The sequence below is a fragment of the Poecilia reticulata genome, linkage group LG19 (genome assembly GCF_000633615.1).
Source record: "Poecilia reticulata strain Guanapo linkage group LG19, Guppy_female_1.0+MT, whole genome shotgun sequence".
Taxonomy (NCBI): domain Eukaryota; kingdom Metazoa; phylum Chordata; class Actinopteri; order Cyprinodontiformes; family Poeciliidae; genus Poecilia; species Poecilia reticulata.
The window spans coordinates 2,140,071-2,157,313 of NC_024349.1; the positions used below are offsets into that span (position 1 = coordinate 2,140,071).

Genomic DNA, 17,243 nt, shown 5'->3' on the forward strand with positions numbered 1-17,243 from the left:
TTCCACCTGTTACCTAGCAACCCCAGCAGAATTCCACCTGTTACCTAGCAACCCCAGTAGAGCTCCATCATGTTTTTTTTTTGTCAGCTTGTTTTCCCGCTGTATGCGCTGTACAATGGCTGCTGGAAAAGACAAAAGTGTTTTGTTGTTGACCTACCACCAGAAACCATTTGCCGGATTCTGGCTGTTTGTGCAGGAGGCTCCACTAATGCTTTTTAAGCATGTACGGTTGTATAATTGTCCCATCTGTTTGCAGCCATTTTCACGTGCGAGTGTAAACGTTGATTTGGTGGGCGTGGTCAGCAGCAGCAGCTTATCTGGATTTAAAGTGACAAACGCCCTAAAACGGTTCATTCACTGCAAAAAACACTAATTTTGCCAGATATTTTATATTTTGATTTGTACAACTGAAATAAGACAAAACCAAAAAGGATCCTGTTTCAAGTCGATAAAAACAGCTGATCGTTCCACTCATAGCGCGGGAAAAATGTCTTGTTAGGCATTTAACAAAACACATTCAGTGAAATAATCTGCAGATGGAACTAGTTTATCCTATTTCAAGGATTTATTTACATAAAAAAAAAAGCTCCTGTGTTTTGCTGAAAAGCTACTTGCGAGTTAGTTTTCTCTTAAGATATTTTCTGTAGAAAGTAGAGAAAAATACTTGGTAAGATTTGTGTTTTTGCAGTGTTTTGAAAGAGCCAGACTAAGCTCTCATTGTTTTGTGGAGAAATGTCGCCAACATGTTTCGTTTTGCCCTCAGGTGTTTCCTCACCTGTTCAGGGGAGCATAACGGATCACCTCTAATGTCTGCACAGAACTAAAACTGGGTCGGTTTCAGTGTATTTTGTATTTTTTGTGTTGCAGACAGTTATGAATTTTAACTTTTCACTTCCTGAAAATGGTAAGAAACTCTCCCCATGTTTGCGTTTAGTGTGGAGCCGGAGGGCGAGCGTTACGTTCAGTGGGAATATCAGTGGAAAACCCAAACGATGCGTCTTCATCTCCCGTTTCCTTCCTTCTGAACTCCATCTGGTGACACGCTGCGTCGTTTCATCACTTCCCGAAAACTCGGTCCATGCCCGGCAAATGCCAACAGCAACACGCCGCGCTCCGCTCACCTCGCCTTGGCAACGCTTTCCTTCGCTTTTCTGGTTTCTGGGTGATTTATTTAAGCTACTTTATCCAAAACGAGGCGTTTCTGGCACCGAGGAGTTGTTAGATACATGATCCGGGGTGTTGGTCAGAAGCACTTTGACAGATATTTACAAGAGAGCGCAGAGGATGACAGGAAGAGGGAGAGAGCCACTCATCAGACTGAGGGGAACATGGGAAACATTCAGCCTCTCATGGCTCCGCAGAATAAACAGAATCCAACTGAACTGTCACCAAACAGGGCGTTTGGTTTTAGCAAAACCTGAAAAGTGTGGTGTGCATTTTTAATCTGCTTCCTTTGGAATTACTAATTGATATTAATTAGACTTTGGGTTCGTCTCAACCACATTTTCACATCTACACTGCAAAAACACAAAACTTACCAAGTATTTTTGTCTAGTTTCTAGTGTAAATATGTTGAAATAATTCAGTAAGTTATAAGAGCTTCCTTTAATTCTTCAACATTGATGAAAAGGAGACGTGAAACTAGAGTTTTTTTCATCAATATTAAGAAACCACTCACTTAAAACAAGCAATTATGTCTTATTGAAAAGCGACATAAGTTAATTTTGTCTTATTTCCAGTGCACTAAGATATTTGCAGTAAAAACTAGACCAAAAATACTGAGTAAAATTTGTGTTTTTGTAGTGAAAATCACTGGCAGCTGCTTTATTTCTAACTGCATTACAAAAACACAAAACCTTACCAAGGATTTTTGGTTATTTGCATTGGAAGCTAAAAAAAAACACAGTGTAAATATTATATTTCTGTATGTTTGTTCTGTTCTAAACAGCATATCGAAGCCGTGCAGATAAAGAAACTTTTTAATCCGACCTCTTTGGCATCATTTGTCCTTTTCACTCTCAACCGTCTTTCCTCTCGTTCTCGGGGACTTTTTTTGAAACATACACTCATATAAAATCTGTAAGTGTCGAAATTTATATTAAAAAAGAAAAAAAAAAAGCGTGACTCTAACGTTACATTTTGGGGGGAAACCCTTGTAATCAAACGGTGAGTGATACGGGTTTGCAGGAAAAGGCGTCTGCTGACACGCCGCAGCTTCTTCTCTCCGCACAACACAAGCAGCGCCTTCGCTTGCCGCTCGCTCCTCTGCTAGCCGCTACAACAAAAGCAGAGGACTATACCATCTGTTGACGGGGGGCCGGCGGGGGCTTAAATGGCCCACTCTGACCCGGCAATGATTGTGTGCATCTGGCGACGGGGTAGGGGAAGATTAACTGCAGCCCAGATCTTCAGAAACACTTCTGCCTTTTCCTGCAGGGCTAATCGGTCCACAGGTGTCAGAGTGATTGTTTTCTATTTGAAGCTATAAATCAGGATGTATTCAACCCCCCAACGCTCAGCTTCAGTCCTGCAGGCCGCGCCAGGAAACCATAACCTTTGACAAATGTGTTACTGCACTGCAAAAACACAAATCTTACCAAGCAGCTTTGGTTTGATTTTAGTGCAAATATCTCTTTAAATAAGAGTAAAGTAACTTTTCAGCAGAGATATAGCAGCTTGTTTAGAGTTGATCATTCATTGATATTGAAACGTCGTAATCACACTGYCTGATTTTCTCACTCATAAGACATTTTCCCAGTGTTCCCAGTGAATACGCTGCAAGTAGAACTGGTCAAGAATTATCCACTTAACAAGCTCCTACTTTGTCTTGCTGAAAAGTTACATTTTTAGTTAGTTTTGTCTTTTTCRAGTGTACTAAGATATTTGTACTAGAAACTAAACAAAAATGCTTGTTAAGTTTTTGCAGTGTGGTTAGACATCAAGCAGCTGCCAGTGATTCCACTGCAAAAACACAAAAATCTTACCAAATATTTTTTCGTAAAACAAAACTAACTTAAAATGTGATTTGTAGGTAAGTATCTTTTGCTAGTTTCTAGTGCAAATTTCTTAGTTTTGTCTTATTTCAAGTGTACGAACATAAAAGTTTTCACCAACGCACACGATTGTTTTGAGTGAATAATTCCTTTATATCGACGAAAAGGTTGTAGTTCTACTTTGCTGATTCAATTCATAAGATATTTTTCCTGTCGAAAGGGAAGTAATCTGCCAGCGGAACTTGAACTGGTTGCTAGGCGACAGGCTGGGCTTGGCTGGGGTTGCTAGGTAACGGCGTCAGCGGAACTAGAACTTACTCAATATTAAGTAATTATTCGCTTAAAACAAGCTGCTATTTCTTACTGAAATTTTTTTTTTTTTACATTTTTAGTTAATTTTGTCTTATTTCAATTGCACTAAGATATTTACTGATATATCAGTCAAACTAAAAAAACTAACAAATCTTTTTGGCTAGTTTCTGGTGCAAATATCTTAATACTTTGTCTTTAAATAAGACAAAGTTAACTTGCAAAGAACTTTCTGTAAGCTATATTTTTTTGTTTTAAGTCAATAATTTCTTAAAGTGGACAAACGGCCCAAGTTCCACCAGTGATACTGGTGTACTAGACACTGATCCATCCTGCAAGGGGAAGGAAACCAGYASATGTGAGTTTGTGATCTGGTTTTTTGAAGCTAGTTTATAGACATCTTATTAGTGAAATAATCTGCCAATAGAACTTTTAACTTTTTWAAATTAGTTGTTGACTTAAAAACAAGCCTGAATATCTTGCTAAAAATTTAGTTGTCAGTCAGTTTTGTCTTATTTCAAGTGAAGTGAGATATTTGCTCTRAACYAGAGCAGAAATACTGGGTAATATGTTGTGTTTTTRCAGTGCTGCGCAGCCACAACACCCAGAAACCAGTTTTAAATGCRTATCAATCCTAACATTTCCACCCATAAACCTGCGGTGGAGGTTTCAGGCGTTTAAAAGTCGATGATTTGTCAGTGGCAGCTGCTGCAGGGTCATTAAAACGCAGTCAAGTCGTTCTGATCACAAACAATTCGACTGCATGTTTACTCATCTATAAAACGATGTTTCCAAASCCGGGTTACTCGATCCGGAAGATGCTGGCCTCTCCTGCCTGCAGAGACTCGCAGCAAGGCACCGACGGGCCATTGCTTCCACGGCGATCAGCGCAGGAGCACCAACCGTAAACACGATGTGTGTTACGCGCACACACTCCTCCCTTTTCAAGAAGACGTCGCAATTTACCGTCAACGTCTGCGTTGTTCTGCAAACGGCCTGATGCGTTTGGTCCGGGTGGGTCGGCTGCTGGTTCCTTTCCTCTGGGTTTTTATGAGTCGGGTCTGAATCGGTTGCGGAGCTGAGAAACAAACTCAGATGGCTTTTCAAGCAGACGTGACAGGAGGCACCGACTCCACCGCCGTTTGTTTTGTTTCAGCAGATTACTGCTGATATCAGMGTTTTATATCAGTTAATACTGATAATAACYGATTAGTTTCTGTTTTAAATATTGCCATTCTGGTGGCATGGACGGTTTCCTCTCCRTGYTGCTGTTTTATATTTTTAAGATGCTAAATGGGAAAACTTTAAACTGCTGATGGCTGCACTGCAAAAACAYAARATCRTAYTTTTTTRGCGTCGAGTTCAAATATCTWATTTCACTTGAAGATGATTCAGAACTAATGTGATGCTGACTGTGACCTAAATAGGTAGAATTGATCTTATTTTATTTTRTCCTTTGCTCTAAATCTGAATTCTGCTTTTTCTTTTTTTTRATCAAAATATACAGTTTTAGGAAAATGCATCTGTCTTCCTTGACGCGTCTCATCGATGATCTTAAATTCCTCTAATATTCCAAAAATGTGACTGAAGTTTCGGCCATTTTTCCCTCATCATTTATCCCATTCACCTTTTCTGGTAACAGTTTGAGTCATTAAGTCGTTTCTCATTCGTTAATGTCAATTTGTTAGCWTATTGWCTCAAAACCACGTMTTTCTCGCTTTCTGYGTCGGCTACGCTACACGCGGACTCGTTGCCATAGCAACATAAACGCCGCTTTAGGTTTCAGGATTCAACAGACAAAAACACTCAAAACATTTCAGAGAACAGAACATTCAGTCCGTTACAGTTTTACGTTTTCAGGCTTGATGTTTATTTTGTGGTTATTAATTAGTGACCGCTGTGGCAGATWAGCTGCGCTGCTATCAGCTAAGCTAACACAGCTTAGCGATGATCTGTCAGAGTTGGTGTTTAGGTCGTGTTATTTTTCTTTTACTGAACCAAAACACAGAATTCCACATCACATCTACATGTTACGGTTCTCATGGTCAAGCTAGCATAGCTGAACTACTTCCCTCTCCCTCGCTACTTTTTTTCTTAATTAAAACTTTTTAMTGACCTTGTTATGTAGTTGTTGTAATGTTGACAATTTGTAACACTTAATTTTTATACATCAGGCGTATATTTAAGATTTAGCACATCATATTGATAACTTAACAGCTGAAGCTAATGCTAGCTATCGTTAGCTAGCAGCTTTTTGCCCTCCAGCAGGGAGATGGAGGCCGGTTTTGAAGTGCATGACGTCACACTGTAATGAGTCCATAACTAGCTGATAAGTTACTTTTCAGTTTKATCTTTCTTCTTATTTGTATGTATGYAGAMACTACTTGGTAAATTTGTATTTTTTGCAGTCTGGGTGKTTTTTTGGGTTGTTTCTAGAAGCAGTTGAGGCCCGAATGGAAGTACAAAAACATGCAAAATGTGAATTTTGCATAATCGGTGCCCTTTGAGATCTCAGCAGAGCGAACTCTTGTCCCAGCTCTCTATTCTAACTTTAATCAGAAACAGAAACAGACCAGTCCGTCTCTTTTCTTTCCCACAGAAGACACCTGCGTTTTATTGTCCTCTTCCAGTTCTGACACTTCAGCCATACCTCCGACTTTAATCACGACATAAAGCACAGACAGGAGTGAGAGTTGGAGAATAAAACCAGGGATTCAGTGGGAAAAGACAGAGGTGTTAAAGGTTTGCGGTGAGTCAGGGCATGAAAAAGCCAGAAGTGTTGGAGCCGCCGGTGTTATGAAACATCTGTTGAGCTGCAGATGAAAAGGAGGGCTGACGCAAATGAGCGCTGCTTGAAGGCCACGGTTCTGATCAGCCCCCGAGGCAGACGGACAGTCGGGCCCTTTAGAGATACTCCAACTTACATTTCTGTCAGATCTGGAGCCATTAAGAAAAACGGCTCCAGATTAACCGGTCACCAGCTTTATGCTGGTGAAAACAGACATCTGTAGGCAGAAGCTGCGTTTCCACTTAATGATGAGAAACACATTAAATAAAAAACTATTAAAATCACACGTGAGTAAGGTTGTTCATTGGAAATCCTTTGGCAGCATCTTCCTAACTACTTCCTGTTGACGTCTTCCTCATTTCCACCAGCAGTAACATCCTGCGGGAAAAACACAAAATCCTGCCCCAAGTATTTTTGTACATTTTCTATTGCAAATTTATTAGTTCACTTGAAATAAGACCAARCTAACTTATAAGTAGCTTGTTTAGAATCAACAGTTCCTTAATATTCTAGTTGATTATTTCATTTTTCCCATGTTATAAGTGAAATATTTTGCCAGTGGAACCAGAACCTTTTCATCAAAATTCAATTATTATTTACTTAAAACAAGCTCCTACATCTTGCTGAAAAGTTACGTATAAGTTGGTTTTGTTTTATTTCAAGTGAACTGAAATATTTGCACTGGAAACTAGATCAAAAACACTTGGTCAGATTTTGTGTTTTTGCAGTGCAGTGGAACCAGGACTGGTTTTTAGCTCCGATATGTTACCTATAAGTCAGTTTCCCCTTATTTCAAATGTACTAAGATATTTACATCCAAAGCTAGACTTTGTGTTTTCGCAGTGTAGACCCCATCAACTCTAATGATGAAGTGAAAAACTTCTTCTTCTTCTTCTTCTCCTCCTCCTTCTTCTTCTTCTCTGCTGTTTATTCAAACATTTTGCAGAGCATCAAGTTCAGGAAACTGGTGTTATTTTTGCAAAGCCTCCAGCCTAATATCTGGCTGAAAAACATATTCACTGCAAATGCGAACTAGTAAAATGCATTTTTTCCATGAGAGATGCCGCGGTGCAAAGATACTATTATGTGGTGTGTGGGGTTGCAGGGGAGCATTTGATGGGGAAGCCAGCGAAGCTTTAGGCGTATCAACTTAATTCTAAGTGCAACAGTATGCCAAATCAGACATGCTGTTATTTTTTATTGAAAGTTGCCATGGCTGCATATGTTTCCCATTACTCTTTAGCATCTTGCTCCTCTTAAAGTTCTTCAGAGCTGACATGATTATTACGAGTATTAACAGAGTCTCGTTTGGCTGTTTCTGTTTTACAGTGAAACATCAAAGCTAGCTTAAAGGGAACATGAACGACAACATGGCTACTTTAAAAATGACTGACTGACTCTGGATAAACACGTTCTCTTAACGTCGCTCATCAGCAGCAAACGTACACGTCTGTTTCCTCACTGTCTGCGTTCGTTTGGTTGCTGCAGCTCCACCATCATTTCCGTCGCGCTGCAGATGAGCAACAACCATAAAATGCAGATGAGAGGTTTGGCACATTGTTTTCTGCGGTGACTTCAGCCGGATGCGATGTTCTGTTCTGACGGTTCTGGAGCTGGAAGACGTTCTGAATGAAGTCGGCTGCTTGCACCTCACATTAAATTCACTGATCCACATTTTATTTATGTTTTTAAATGGCTGCATTATGTACTTTCAAATATAAGTAAAGATAAATTAAACAACTAAAAAGCTCCACACTGCAAAAGTCTTACCAAGTGTTTTGGTCTAGTTTCAAGTACAAATATATTTCAAATAAGACTAAATTAAATGTAGGAGCTTGTTTTAAGTCAATTTTTTAACTATTGACTTGATTAAAAATTGACTTAATAAAGAATTAAAGTCAATAATTTAAGAAATTACATGTGTAAACCGCATATGGGAAAAATATCTTGTTATAAGTGAAATAGTTTGCCAGTGTATCTAATTGTTTTTAATCAATATTAAGAAATGACTGACTTGAAACAAGCTTCTACATTTTGCTGAACACGTAAGTTAAGTTTTTTCTTTTTTCAAGTGTACTAAGTCTAGACCAAAAATACTTGGTAGGATTTTGTGTTTTTGCAGTGTAAGCTGTCATGAACGGGTCACAGAAGCAGTTTCTTGGTTGTTACCTTTGCAGGCGCGCCGGTGGCTGATGGGCCGAGCCATGTCCCGGTAGAACCCCTCCTTGCAGTAGTGGCAGTGGCGTCCGGCCGTGTTGTGGCGGCAGTTCATGCAGACGCCGCCGCTCTTCCTTCCCGACAGCTTGTACAGCTCCATGTTGAAACGGCAGCGGCGAGCATGGAGGTTGCAGTTGCACGCTGCGAAGACAGGAGGGACGTTTTTCACAGAGGTGAGGACCCAAACGTTACACTCAGGCAAGAGGAGAAATACCTCAACGTGTTTTTACTCAATTAAAAGTAAAAGTAAAAGTAGACGTCCAAGAAATCACTAAAGTAATAGTAAAAAGTATTTGGTAAAAAGTAATGAGTAACTGATCAAATTATCATTTAATATTTTAAAATGACATCATCAGATGGACCAAAATCTAAAGTTGAGTGGAAATGTTGGTATTTTAAGGGCCAAAATGACAATAATTCATATAAGTAATAAAAAATAACAAAATCAAGACGAATGAAAGTTTTTCCCAAATCAGTTTTTTTCTACATAAAACTCATGAAACTCTAACAGAAACTGCAGGTCTGTGTCTTGTTTTGGTTAAAACATGTTTGTTGTTCATTCAGTGGGAAGAAAATCCAGAAATTTTACTCAAGTAAGAGAAGAAATACTTCACTACAAAAACACTAAACAAGTATTTTTGCTCCAGTTTCTAGTTCAAATACCTTAATACACTTTAAATAAAGCAAAACTAACTTACGTGCAACTTTTTAGCAAGAAAAAAAGGCTTATTTTAAGTAAATAATTCCTTAATATCGGTGAAAAAGTTCTATTTTTCCTGGCACCGTTGCCTAGCAACCCCAGCCAAGCCCAGCCGTTATCTAGCAACCCCGGCCAAGCCCAGCCGTTACCTAGCAACCCCGGCCAAGCCCAGCCGTTACCTAGCAACCCCGGCCAAGCCCAGCCGTTACCTAGCAACCCAGTTCTAGTTCTACTGGCAGATTATTTAACTTATAACAAAACATTTCTCCCGTGTTGCAATTTAATTTATCTTCCAGTGGAACTTTTTCGTCAACAATAAGGAATTATTTACTTTAAATAAGCCTCTGGATCTTGCCGAAAAAGTTAGTTTTTCTTATTTCAAGTGTACTAAGATATTTGGACTAGAAAGTGGATCAAAAGTACCAGGTAAGCTTTTGTAAGTACAGCGTAGTAAAAATACTCAAACTGAATTTCTTTCAAAAACGTTACTCCAGTAAATGTGACCAGTTTCTGCCCGACTCTGCGTGTTCAGACGTCAAAGTTTCCACTACATGCAACACTTTCCAAACGTGTGCGGTCCTGTGAAAACACGTGTCGCGCTATCAGAGGAGAGCAGGGAGACATTTTCCAGTAAAGCGACGGTGAGCGGTTTATAATCGGAGTCTGGCTGCTCTTCCACACATCATCCATCAAAAGTCCTATTTGCAGAGCTCATTTTCCCCATTTCATAATTAATGAATTCAGCTTTTCCCAGCTCATTAGATATTAATCTCTGGTAAGAGACGCATTAGTTTCATGAATCGGTGATGAGAAACGACTCCGGAGATCTATCAGAACCGAAGGCGGCTCAGATATGGAGGTGGGCTCCTGCTAGCTGTCTTCTAAATGAGGCGAGCAGAATAAATGGGAAACGGGACGTCAAGCTCTCCCCCACAAAATGGCTTCTCCATGTCACCTTGGCTTAAAAGTCTTCCCTCAGACTCCTCCGCACTCACAAGCTGTGACACTATTGATAAACTCTTGTCACTCTCTACATGTGAGGTTTGCATCTGAGCAGTCGATTGTGAAACCCGCCGCTCCTATTTGTGTGAAAGAGTTTGATTTAGACCCTCCATCTTTAAATCAGAGTCAGACCCGGGACCCGAAATCTGGCCGCAGCTTCAAAGTGGAGCTGCGCTCCGGTCCGGAGTTACCCACAGATAAATTAGAAACGGGTAAACAACGGTGGGGCATTTCACCAAAAATGTCAACAGTTGAGGCATGGAGGATTACAAGGTGATCACAAATAAAGCTGGCATTAGTTAGCTTAAGTCAGGAGGGAGGCTGGTGGACGGGGCGCATTTCAATAACAGGGAGTGTTTAAAATTGAATAAGACAAAATAATGGGGAGTAAGTAAAGACAGACAGGAGGAAACACTGCAGGCTTTTAACGTCGACTGAAACATCCACTCACCTATTCATTCATTTCACATAAAACGTCTTTTAACAGCATAAATGGAGGAAGATATGATTTTCTGTTCATCTGATCTGCATGCAAACTGCAGCGCTTCTAGTGTATTTCCCTTAACTTACAATTGTAGTACAAAATATCTAATGATTTACCAAAATATACTAATTCCTCCAATTATAACAAGACAATTTTCCCATGTTGTAATTTAAAGGTGACCTATTATGACTCTATGGCCTATTCAAAACATGTTCATTACAATGTTTGCACAAAGTCATAAATCTTAAATAATGACATTTTTAGCTGGTCAGTTCTGTCAACTCAAATTTTACACTAATGCAATGGTGCATCTTTGAAAAGCAGAAGTGGAGCCTTCTGCACAATCATCAAGAGTGCAGCAAGTGGTTTCTGAATGGCTGAATGGCAAGGCAACAGTAAAACACTTTGTCTTTTCCAGCAGCCATTGTACAGCGCATACAGCAGTAAAACTGGCTGACCAAAATATGCTGGAGCTCCGATTGGGTTGCTAGGTAACGGGTGGAATTCAGCTGGGGGTTGCTAGGTAACAAGTGGAATTCCGCTGGGGGTTGCTAGGTAACGGGTGGAATTCCACTGGGGCTTGCTAGGTAACGGCGCAGCGGCTGCTGATTTGTGACGTCACATTAGAAGATTTTTGAAACATTTTCCAGGCACCAAAGTGACATTATTGCTAAAAAAATTGCAGTTTTTTTTTTAGTGCTTGTCCGAAAAGGAGTGGGAGGTTTATACTTTTTAAAAAGGATACTGGATAGAAAGCATAATTTTATACTATTTTTAACTGAATCATCTAAAAATATCCCACATTATTTTACTGTCATCGTTCATCTTCCATATAACTATTTAGAAATATGTTTTTGTACCGTTTAGTGAGTTTATTTACACTGGTTTCTCTCCGGTCATCATGTTAAAGCTGCAGCTGTAACTTTTATTGGAAAATCTTTTTTTTTTTTTTTTTTTTTTTTTTTACTGATTTGTTCAAGTGTTGCACTGCAAAAAACATAAAATCTTACCAAGTATTCTTGGTCTAGTTTCTAATGCAAATATCTTGGTGCATTTGAAATAATGCAAATATTTTTTTCATCAAGAAATATGAGCTGGTTTTTAGTCAATAATTCCTTGATATTGTTTTTCAACATGTATTAGAGCAGGGGTGTCAAACTCCAGTCCTCGAGGGCCGGTGTCCTGCAACTTTTAGAAGTGCCTCTGCTGCACCACACCTGAATAGAATAATTAGGTCATTAGCAAGGCTCTGGAGAACTGAGGAGGTAATTAAGCCATTTGATTCAGGTGTTTTGTACCTGTGGCGCATCTAAAAACTGCAGGACAGCGGCCCTTCAGGACTGGAGTTTGACACCCCTGTATTAGAGTATTATGTTAATTTGTAACATGAGAAAATGTTCTTGTTATAAGTGGACAAATCTGCCAGTGGAGTTAGTAATTTTTAATCAATATTAAGGAATTAGTGACTCAAAAAAGCTCTTATTTCTTGACAGTTATTTTTTTTAGTTTTCTTGTTTTAGTAGAAATTAGGCAAAATAAAAAAACTATTAAGATTTTGTGTTTTTGCAGTGTAATTTCTTCTCTTTTAAACAAATTTTAAAATCATTTCTGTGTAGCTTCACTTCATGAAGCACCGTAATTTGCCTTGATATTACATAAATGTTAACATCTCACCTTTGAGTTTTATTATGAAGCCGTAAATATGAGCTGGAGCTGAGTTTGAATGGCTGCTTTTGAAGGAGAAAAACATAAAAAGTAACAAAGTCTGGCTTTAAGGAATAATGAAAGCAGTGAACATGCAGCCGCATTCACAGTCAAAGAAAAGCCTGGCACCTGGTGCGCTTGGAAAGAGGCCCACTTCTCCCGGTCCCAGACTCTGGAACGGGGGGAAGAGCGCCGGGCGAGGGCCACATTCCCAGACTGCTCCCCTATCCCATCTGGTTATTACATGCTCCGATTTCTGTGGCACGCTGCTATTAATGAAGTGCTGCTTCAGGTATACATTGATATTAAAGCAGTGGTGTTTGTTTGGAGACGCTGCTTTTGGTTTCTCTGCTCCGCTTTGATGAACTGAAGAGCCTCAGACCAGAACTGACCCCTGATCCGGCAGAGGAGCACAAAGTGGATCAGTGGGCGGATCTGAGACTCTAGTTCTCTGGCTGGAAATGAGAAAAGGGTTTGAAAACTGAGTTCAAAGCCTTTGAGGTTTCATATATGCACATTTGAAATAATGTGGTTGATCTCTTCACTGCAAAAACACAAAATCTTACCAAGTGTTTTTGTCTCGTTTTTAGTGCAAATATCTTAAAACACTTGAAATAAGACAAAACTAACATCTCAGCAACATACAGGAGCTTGTTGTAAGTCAGTAATTCCTTAATATTGATAAAAATGTCCTGATTCCAGTTTCCTGTGTTATGAGTTAAAGCTGACCTGTTATGCTTCTTTGATCTGTGGCCTATACAAAACATGTTCATTATATTTTTTACACAAAATCATACTCGGATGATATTGATATAATGATATTTTAATCTGGTCAGTTATGCCTATTTGAGCTTCATTAGGGTTTTCTGTCAAGCTGCTGCAGCTTTACAACCATACATCTTTGAACAGCAGAAGTGGAGCCTTCTGCGCAACCAACAAGAATGCAGCAAGTGGTTTCTGGATGGTAAATCAACAACAACTGTGATGAACAAATGCATTGGAGCTCTGGTTGGGTTGCTAGGTAACGGACAGAACGCCGCTCTGGTTGCTAGGTAACGGACAGAACTCCACTGGGGTTGCTGGGTAACGGATGGAACTCCGCTGGGGTTGCTAGGTAATGGACGGAACTCCGCTGAGGTTGCTAGGTAACGGACGGAACTCCACTGGGGTTGCTAGGTAATGGCACAGTGCCTGGTTTTTGAAATGGCTCACTTTCCAGACACCAAAAACCGTGAACATATTGCCAAACACCGGCTGGGTGTTTGTTTTTGTTGTTTTTCAAGTGCTTTGTTTGTTTTTACAAACGGTAAAAACTGAAATGAAAGTACAAAAACATGGAAAATGGGAATTTTGCATAATCCCATTTAAATAATCTACCAGTAAAATTAGTATTTCATATCAATAGTCAAGACTCTGAACAAGCTCCTTCATCTTGCTGTAAGTTCTGTACCAAGATATTCGCACAATAAACTAGACCAATTTAAAATTCATTTAGTAAGATTTTGTGTTTTTGCAGTGTTCTTAAACATCCTGAAAAAAGCGTAATATCACCGTTGGGTTCCTCTGTGTGTTGGTGCATGTGAACCGTTCCTCAGGCTTCCCCTGCAGGATCGTTGACAAAGAACACACGGCTCAGATGGTTCACCAAAGTTATGCAGGTCGAGAACCGTGGTTACCATCAAGCGTCTGAAGCGCGCACAGCTGTGAGCAGTTGCGTCCATTAACACCTTGTAGGGGGAACATAAAAGCATCGGATTGCCGTTTCCCCCCCAGTGAGGCAGCGTCGGCCTTTTCACGGCTTCTTCTTGCCTCACTGCTGTGCAACACAATCTGCCGACAAAGCCTGGACTCGGAGGGGATATGTTCAGGTGTGGAGAATGTGAAGAAATCTCTCTGAAATTAACCTTTAAATGATTTGACATGTGTAGCGGCGAAGGCTTTAACTCCACCGTGACATGGAGAATAGAAGAATTTGTGTCTGGGATGAAAGACAAGCTCAGTGATTGGAAACGGGACAGGAAAAGAGAAGGTCAGAGGGCACGGTACTGTATGTTAGCAGACTAGAAAGGTGAGGAAACGTGTGTGTGTGTTTGTGTGTGTGTGTGTGTGTGTGTGTGTGTGGTTTCCGTGGTTTTTCCTGCGATGCTTATGGGTTTGTTTTTAAGTGTTTGTCCAACCTGCTCAACCAAATCAGATTCAACAGGAATAATCCACCATGGCTCCGTTTCCACTACAAATGTGAACAAAACTTTGTCAACAAATGTTGATAAAACGCAACTTCTCAATTATGGTGTTTCCATTAATTAAAAAAAATACAATCAAAATCACACGTGAATAAGTTTGTGATCAAAAAACACACAACACCTCCTTATCCAACTACTTCCTGTCATCTTCTTTGTCGTTTCTGCCAGTAGTAACTTCTGGTTGTTGATCACGTGACTCGTGTGATGTGAAAAAAATGTTTCCCTTCCAGGTTTGCAGGAGAAAAAAAGAACAAACACAATTTCGATGTGGGCAAAAAATATACAAAAAATCAAAAGCACATCTCATCTTAGTGCCAAAACATTTTATCGAAAAATCTGACTTTTTTTGAAATTGGCATATTTTTATTTAAGCAAATTTATGTCAAATTGCAGAATGGAAAATCAGCTACTGCTACAAGTTCAAATTTTTTTTACAAAAATAAAAAGTAAAAAAAGTGTCACGACGCAGCCTAAAATACTGGAATAGGCTTATTTTTCACAAATAAGTTGGAGTTTTGGTTCGCAGAATAAATCTGCAAATAGGTAAATCTACTGCATATCACTACATCGTTAAGACAGATTCATATCTGACTTGGGCAGAAAGTAGAAAACATTTATTTCTATGTATTTAATTACCAAAAATCTAGATCTGTAAAACTGGTATGGGACGGTCAGAGCTGTTAAAAAAATCCCTGATTGGTTCATTTCTAGCCTTATTATTTTAAACACGATTTATAATTCATATATAATATTACAAACACTGCAAAAATACAAAACCTTACCAAGTATTTTTGTCTTGTTTCTTGTGCAGATATCTTGAAATAAGAAAGTTACTTAGAAGTAAGTAAGTAAGTAAGTAAGTAAGTAAGTAAGTAAGTAAGTAAGTAAGTAAGTAAGTAAGTTTAAAGTCAATAATTCCTTACTACTGATGCAAAAGTCAGAGTTAAATCAGATGATTACTTCATTTAAAACGTGGGAACAATGTCTTGTTACAAGTGAAATGATCTGGCAGTTGAACTAGAACTCGGTTGCTAGGTGACGGCTGGGCTTGGCTGGCGTTGCTAGGTGACGGCTGGGCTTGGCTGGCGTTGCTAGGTAACGGCGCCAGTGGAACTAGAACCTTTTCACCAATTTACTTAAAATAAGACACTATATTTTGCTAAACCAAACGTGAAACGTAAGTTTGTTTTGTCTCATTTCAAATGTACCTGTTTGCACTAAAGACTAAACCAAAAATACTAATACTAAAATACTAAATAAGATTTTGTATTTTTGTAGTGAAGTATTTCTACTCTTTTTGTTTGTTATTTTTATGAATTATTGTCATTTTGGTTCTTAAAATCCTAAAATTTCCATTTAACTTCATATTTTTGATCCGTCTGAAGATGTAATTTTGGAAAGATTTCATGTTTTTGAAGCGAAAGTCACATCTTTTCCTTCCATGTTTGAAACAAAGTCAGCGAAAGTATAAACGCATAAGTCTTTACCCCATTACAAACCCAGTCAACGATAAACTCTGCACAGTTTCAAAGCGGTGTCAGGTTTTGTCGTAGCAGAACCGTCACAGAAAGAAGACGCTCTGTGGATGTGGAGGGAATCAGACGCTACTGGAAACGCTGCAGATATTCTCTGATCCTCCAGAAACTGGCTCACGGCTCGCAGTTCAGCTCAAAGACGCGTGAAGCTCGTTTCTCACGTTGTCGTGGAAATCCAACAACAAACAAGCTTCAGTCTTGGCAAAAGGAAAAGATGCTGAGACAAAAAGGGAGAGGAGGCGCAGAGAGGAGGAAAATATTAGAGAAGAAAAGCCTTTCAGCACCTTGTCACTGAGCCGACGTTGCCAAATGGTAATTGTTGTAGGGGAAAACTTCCCTTAGTGTAACTTAGATATTTATCTCCATTTTCTCTTTGTGGACACGCCATCAGTTTATCATGTGAAAATCCCCCAATGGAGACAAGAAAAACACAACAGAACCTTTCATCTATTGTGACTTTGCTCATCTGAAATTACTTGCTTGTATTATTTTTAACATTTTAGTTTTTAAAATGCCAGAATTTCCTCCAAACTTCTTATTTTTCTCAGTCTGACGTCGTCATTTCTAAATGTTGAATCAAACGTGATCTAACATTCACTTCTCTTTGCTCTGGATTCATTTCTTGGGCGGATACTTTTTACTGATATGCTGAAGCGGTTCGAAGGTTTTCTGTACCAAAGAGGATAAAAAGAAAAGATAAACGAATTCTTGACTTTTTCTCTTTTGATCTTGAGAAAAAGTCAGAAATCTTAACGTTTTTTTTTTTTTTTTCAGTGTTCCTAATCCTTTTCCATACGCTTCTGGACAAGAAAAGAGCTTAGTTAGATTTTTCTTCTGAATATCAGGAAATAGTTATTTTAATCTATTTTAACAGGTGCCTGCTCTGAATAAACCCCCTCTCTCCTCCGCCTGGTGACAAATTGGCCCTCGAAGTCCACTCTCAACGCATAAATGCTAGCGCATTAGCGGAGCGCGCCACCTCTCCTTCCCCTCTCCGTATGTCAGGGATAAATCTAACCTCGTTTCTCGTCCAGCGTGAAACGCCAAAGCCAAGCCGGTGAGCGCAGCCAATTGATTTTGGATGCCTGTGCAAAACCCAAATCCCACGGCTAAAATTGGTCGTTGAAAACTGGAGGGCTCATACCGCCACCTTCCCCCTCCGGGCCGGGCAGCCGTCCAGACGTGCTGCTGCCCCCCTCGGGCGCTCTCTCTGCCTGGCAAAACATGCTACGCTACAGTGTGTGAGTGTGTGTGTGTGTGTGTGTGTG

General features: G+C 39.6%; 1 protein-coding gene across 1 annotated transcript in view; it reads right to left on the reverse strand.

The window, feature by feature from the left end:
- Window positions 1-17,243, reverse strand: part of ntn2 (netrin 2) — a 59,463-nt gene that overhangs the window by 11,985 nt on the left and 30,235 nt on the right. Inside the window, exon 3 of the mRNA XM_008436404.2 lies at window positions 8,260-8,448. Coding sequence (XP_008434626.1) covers window positions 8,260-8,448 — 189 coding nt within the window. The remainder of the gene's footprint in view (window positions 1-8,259; window positions 8,449-17,243) is intronic.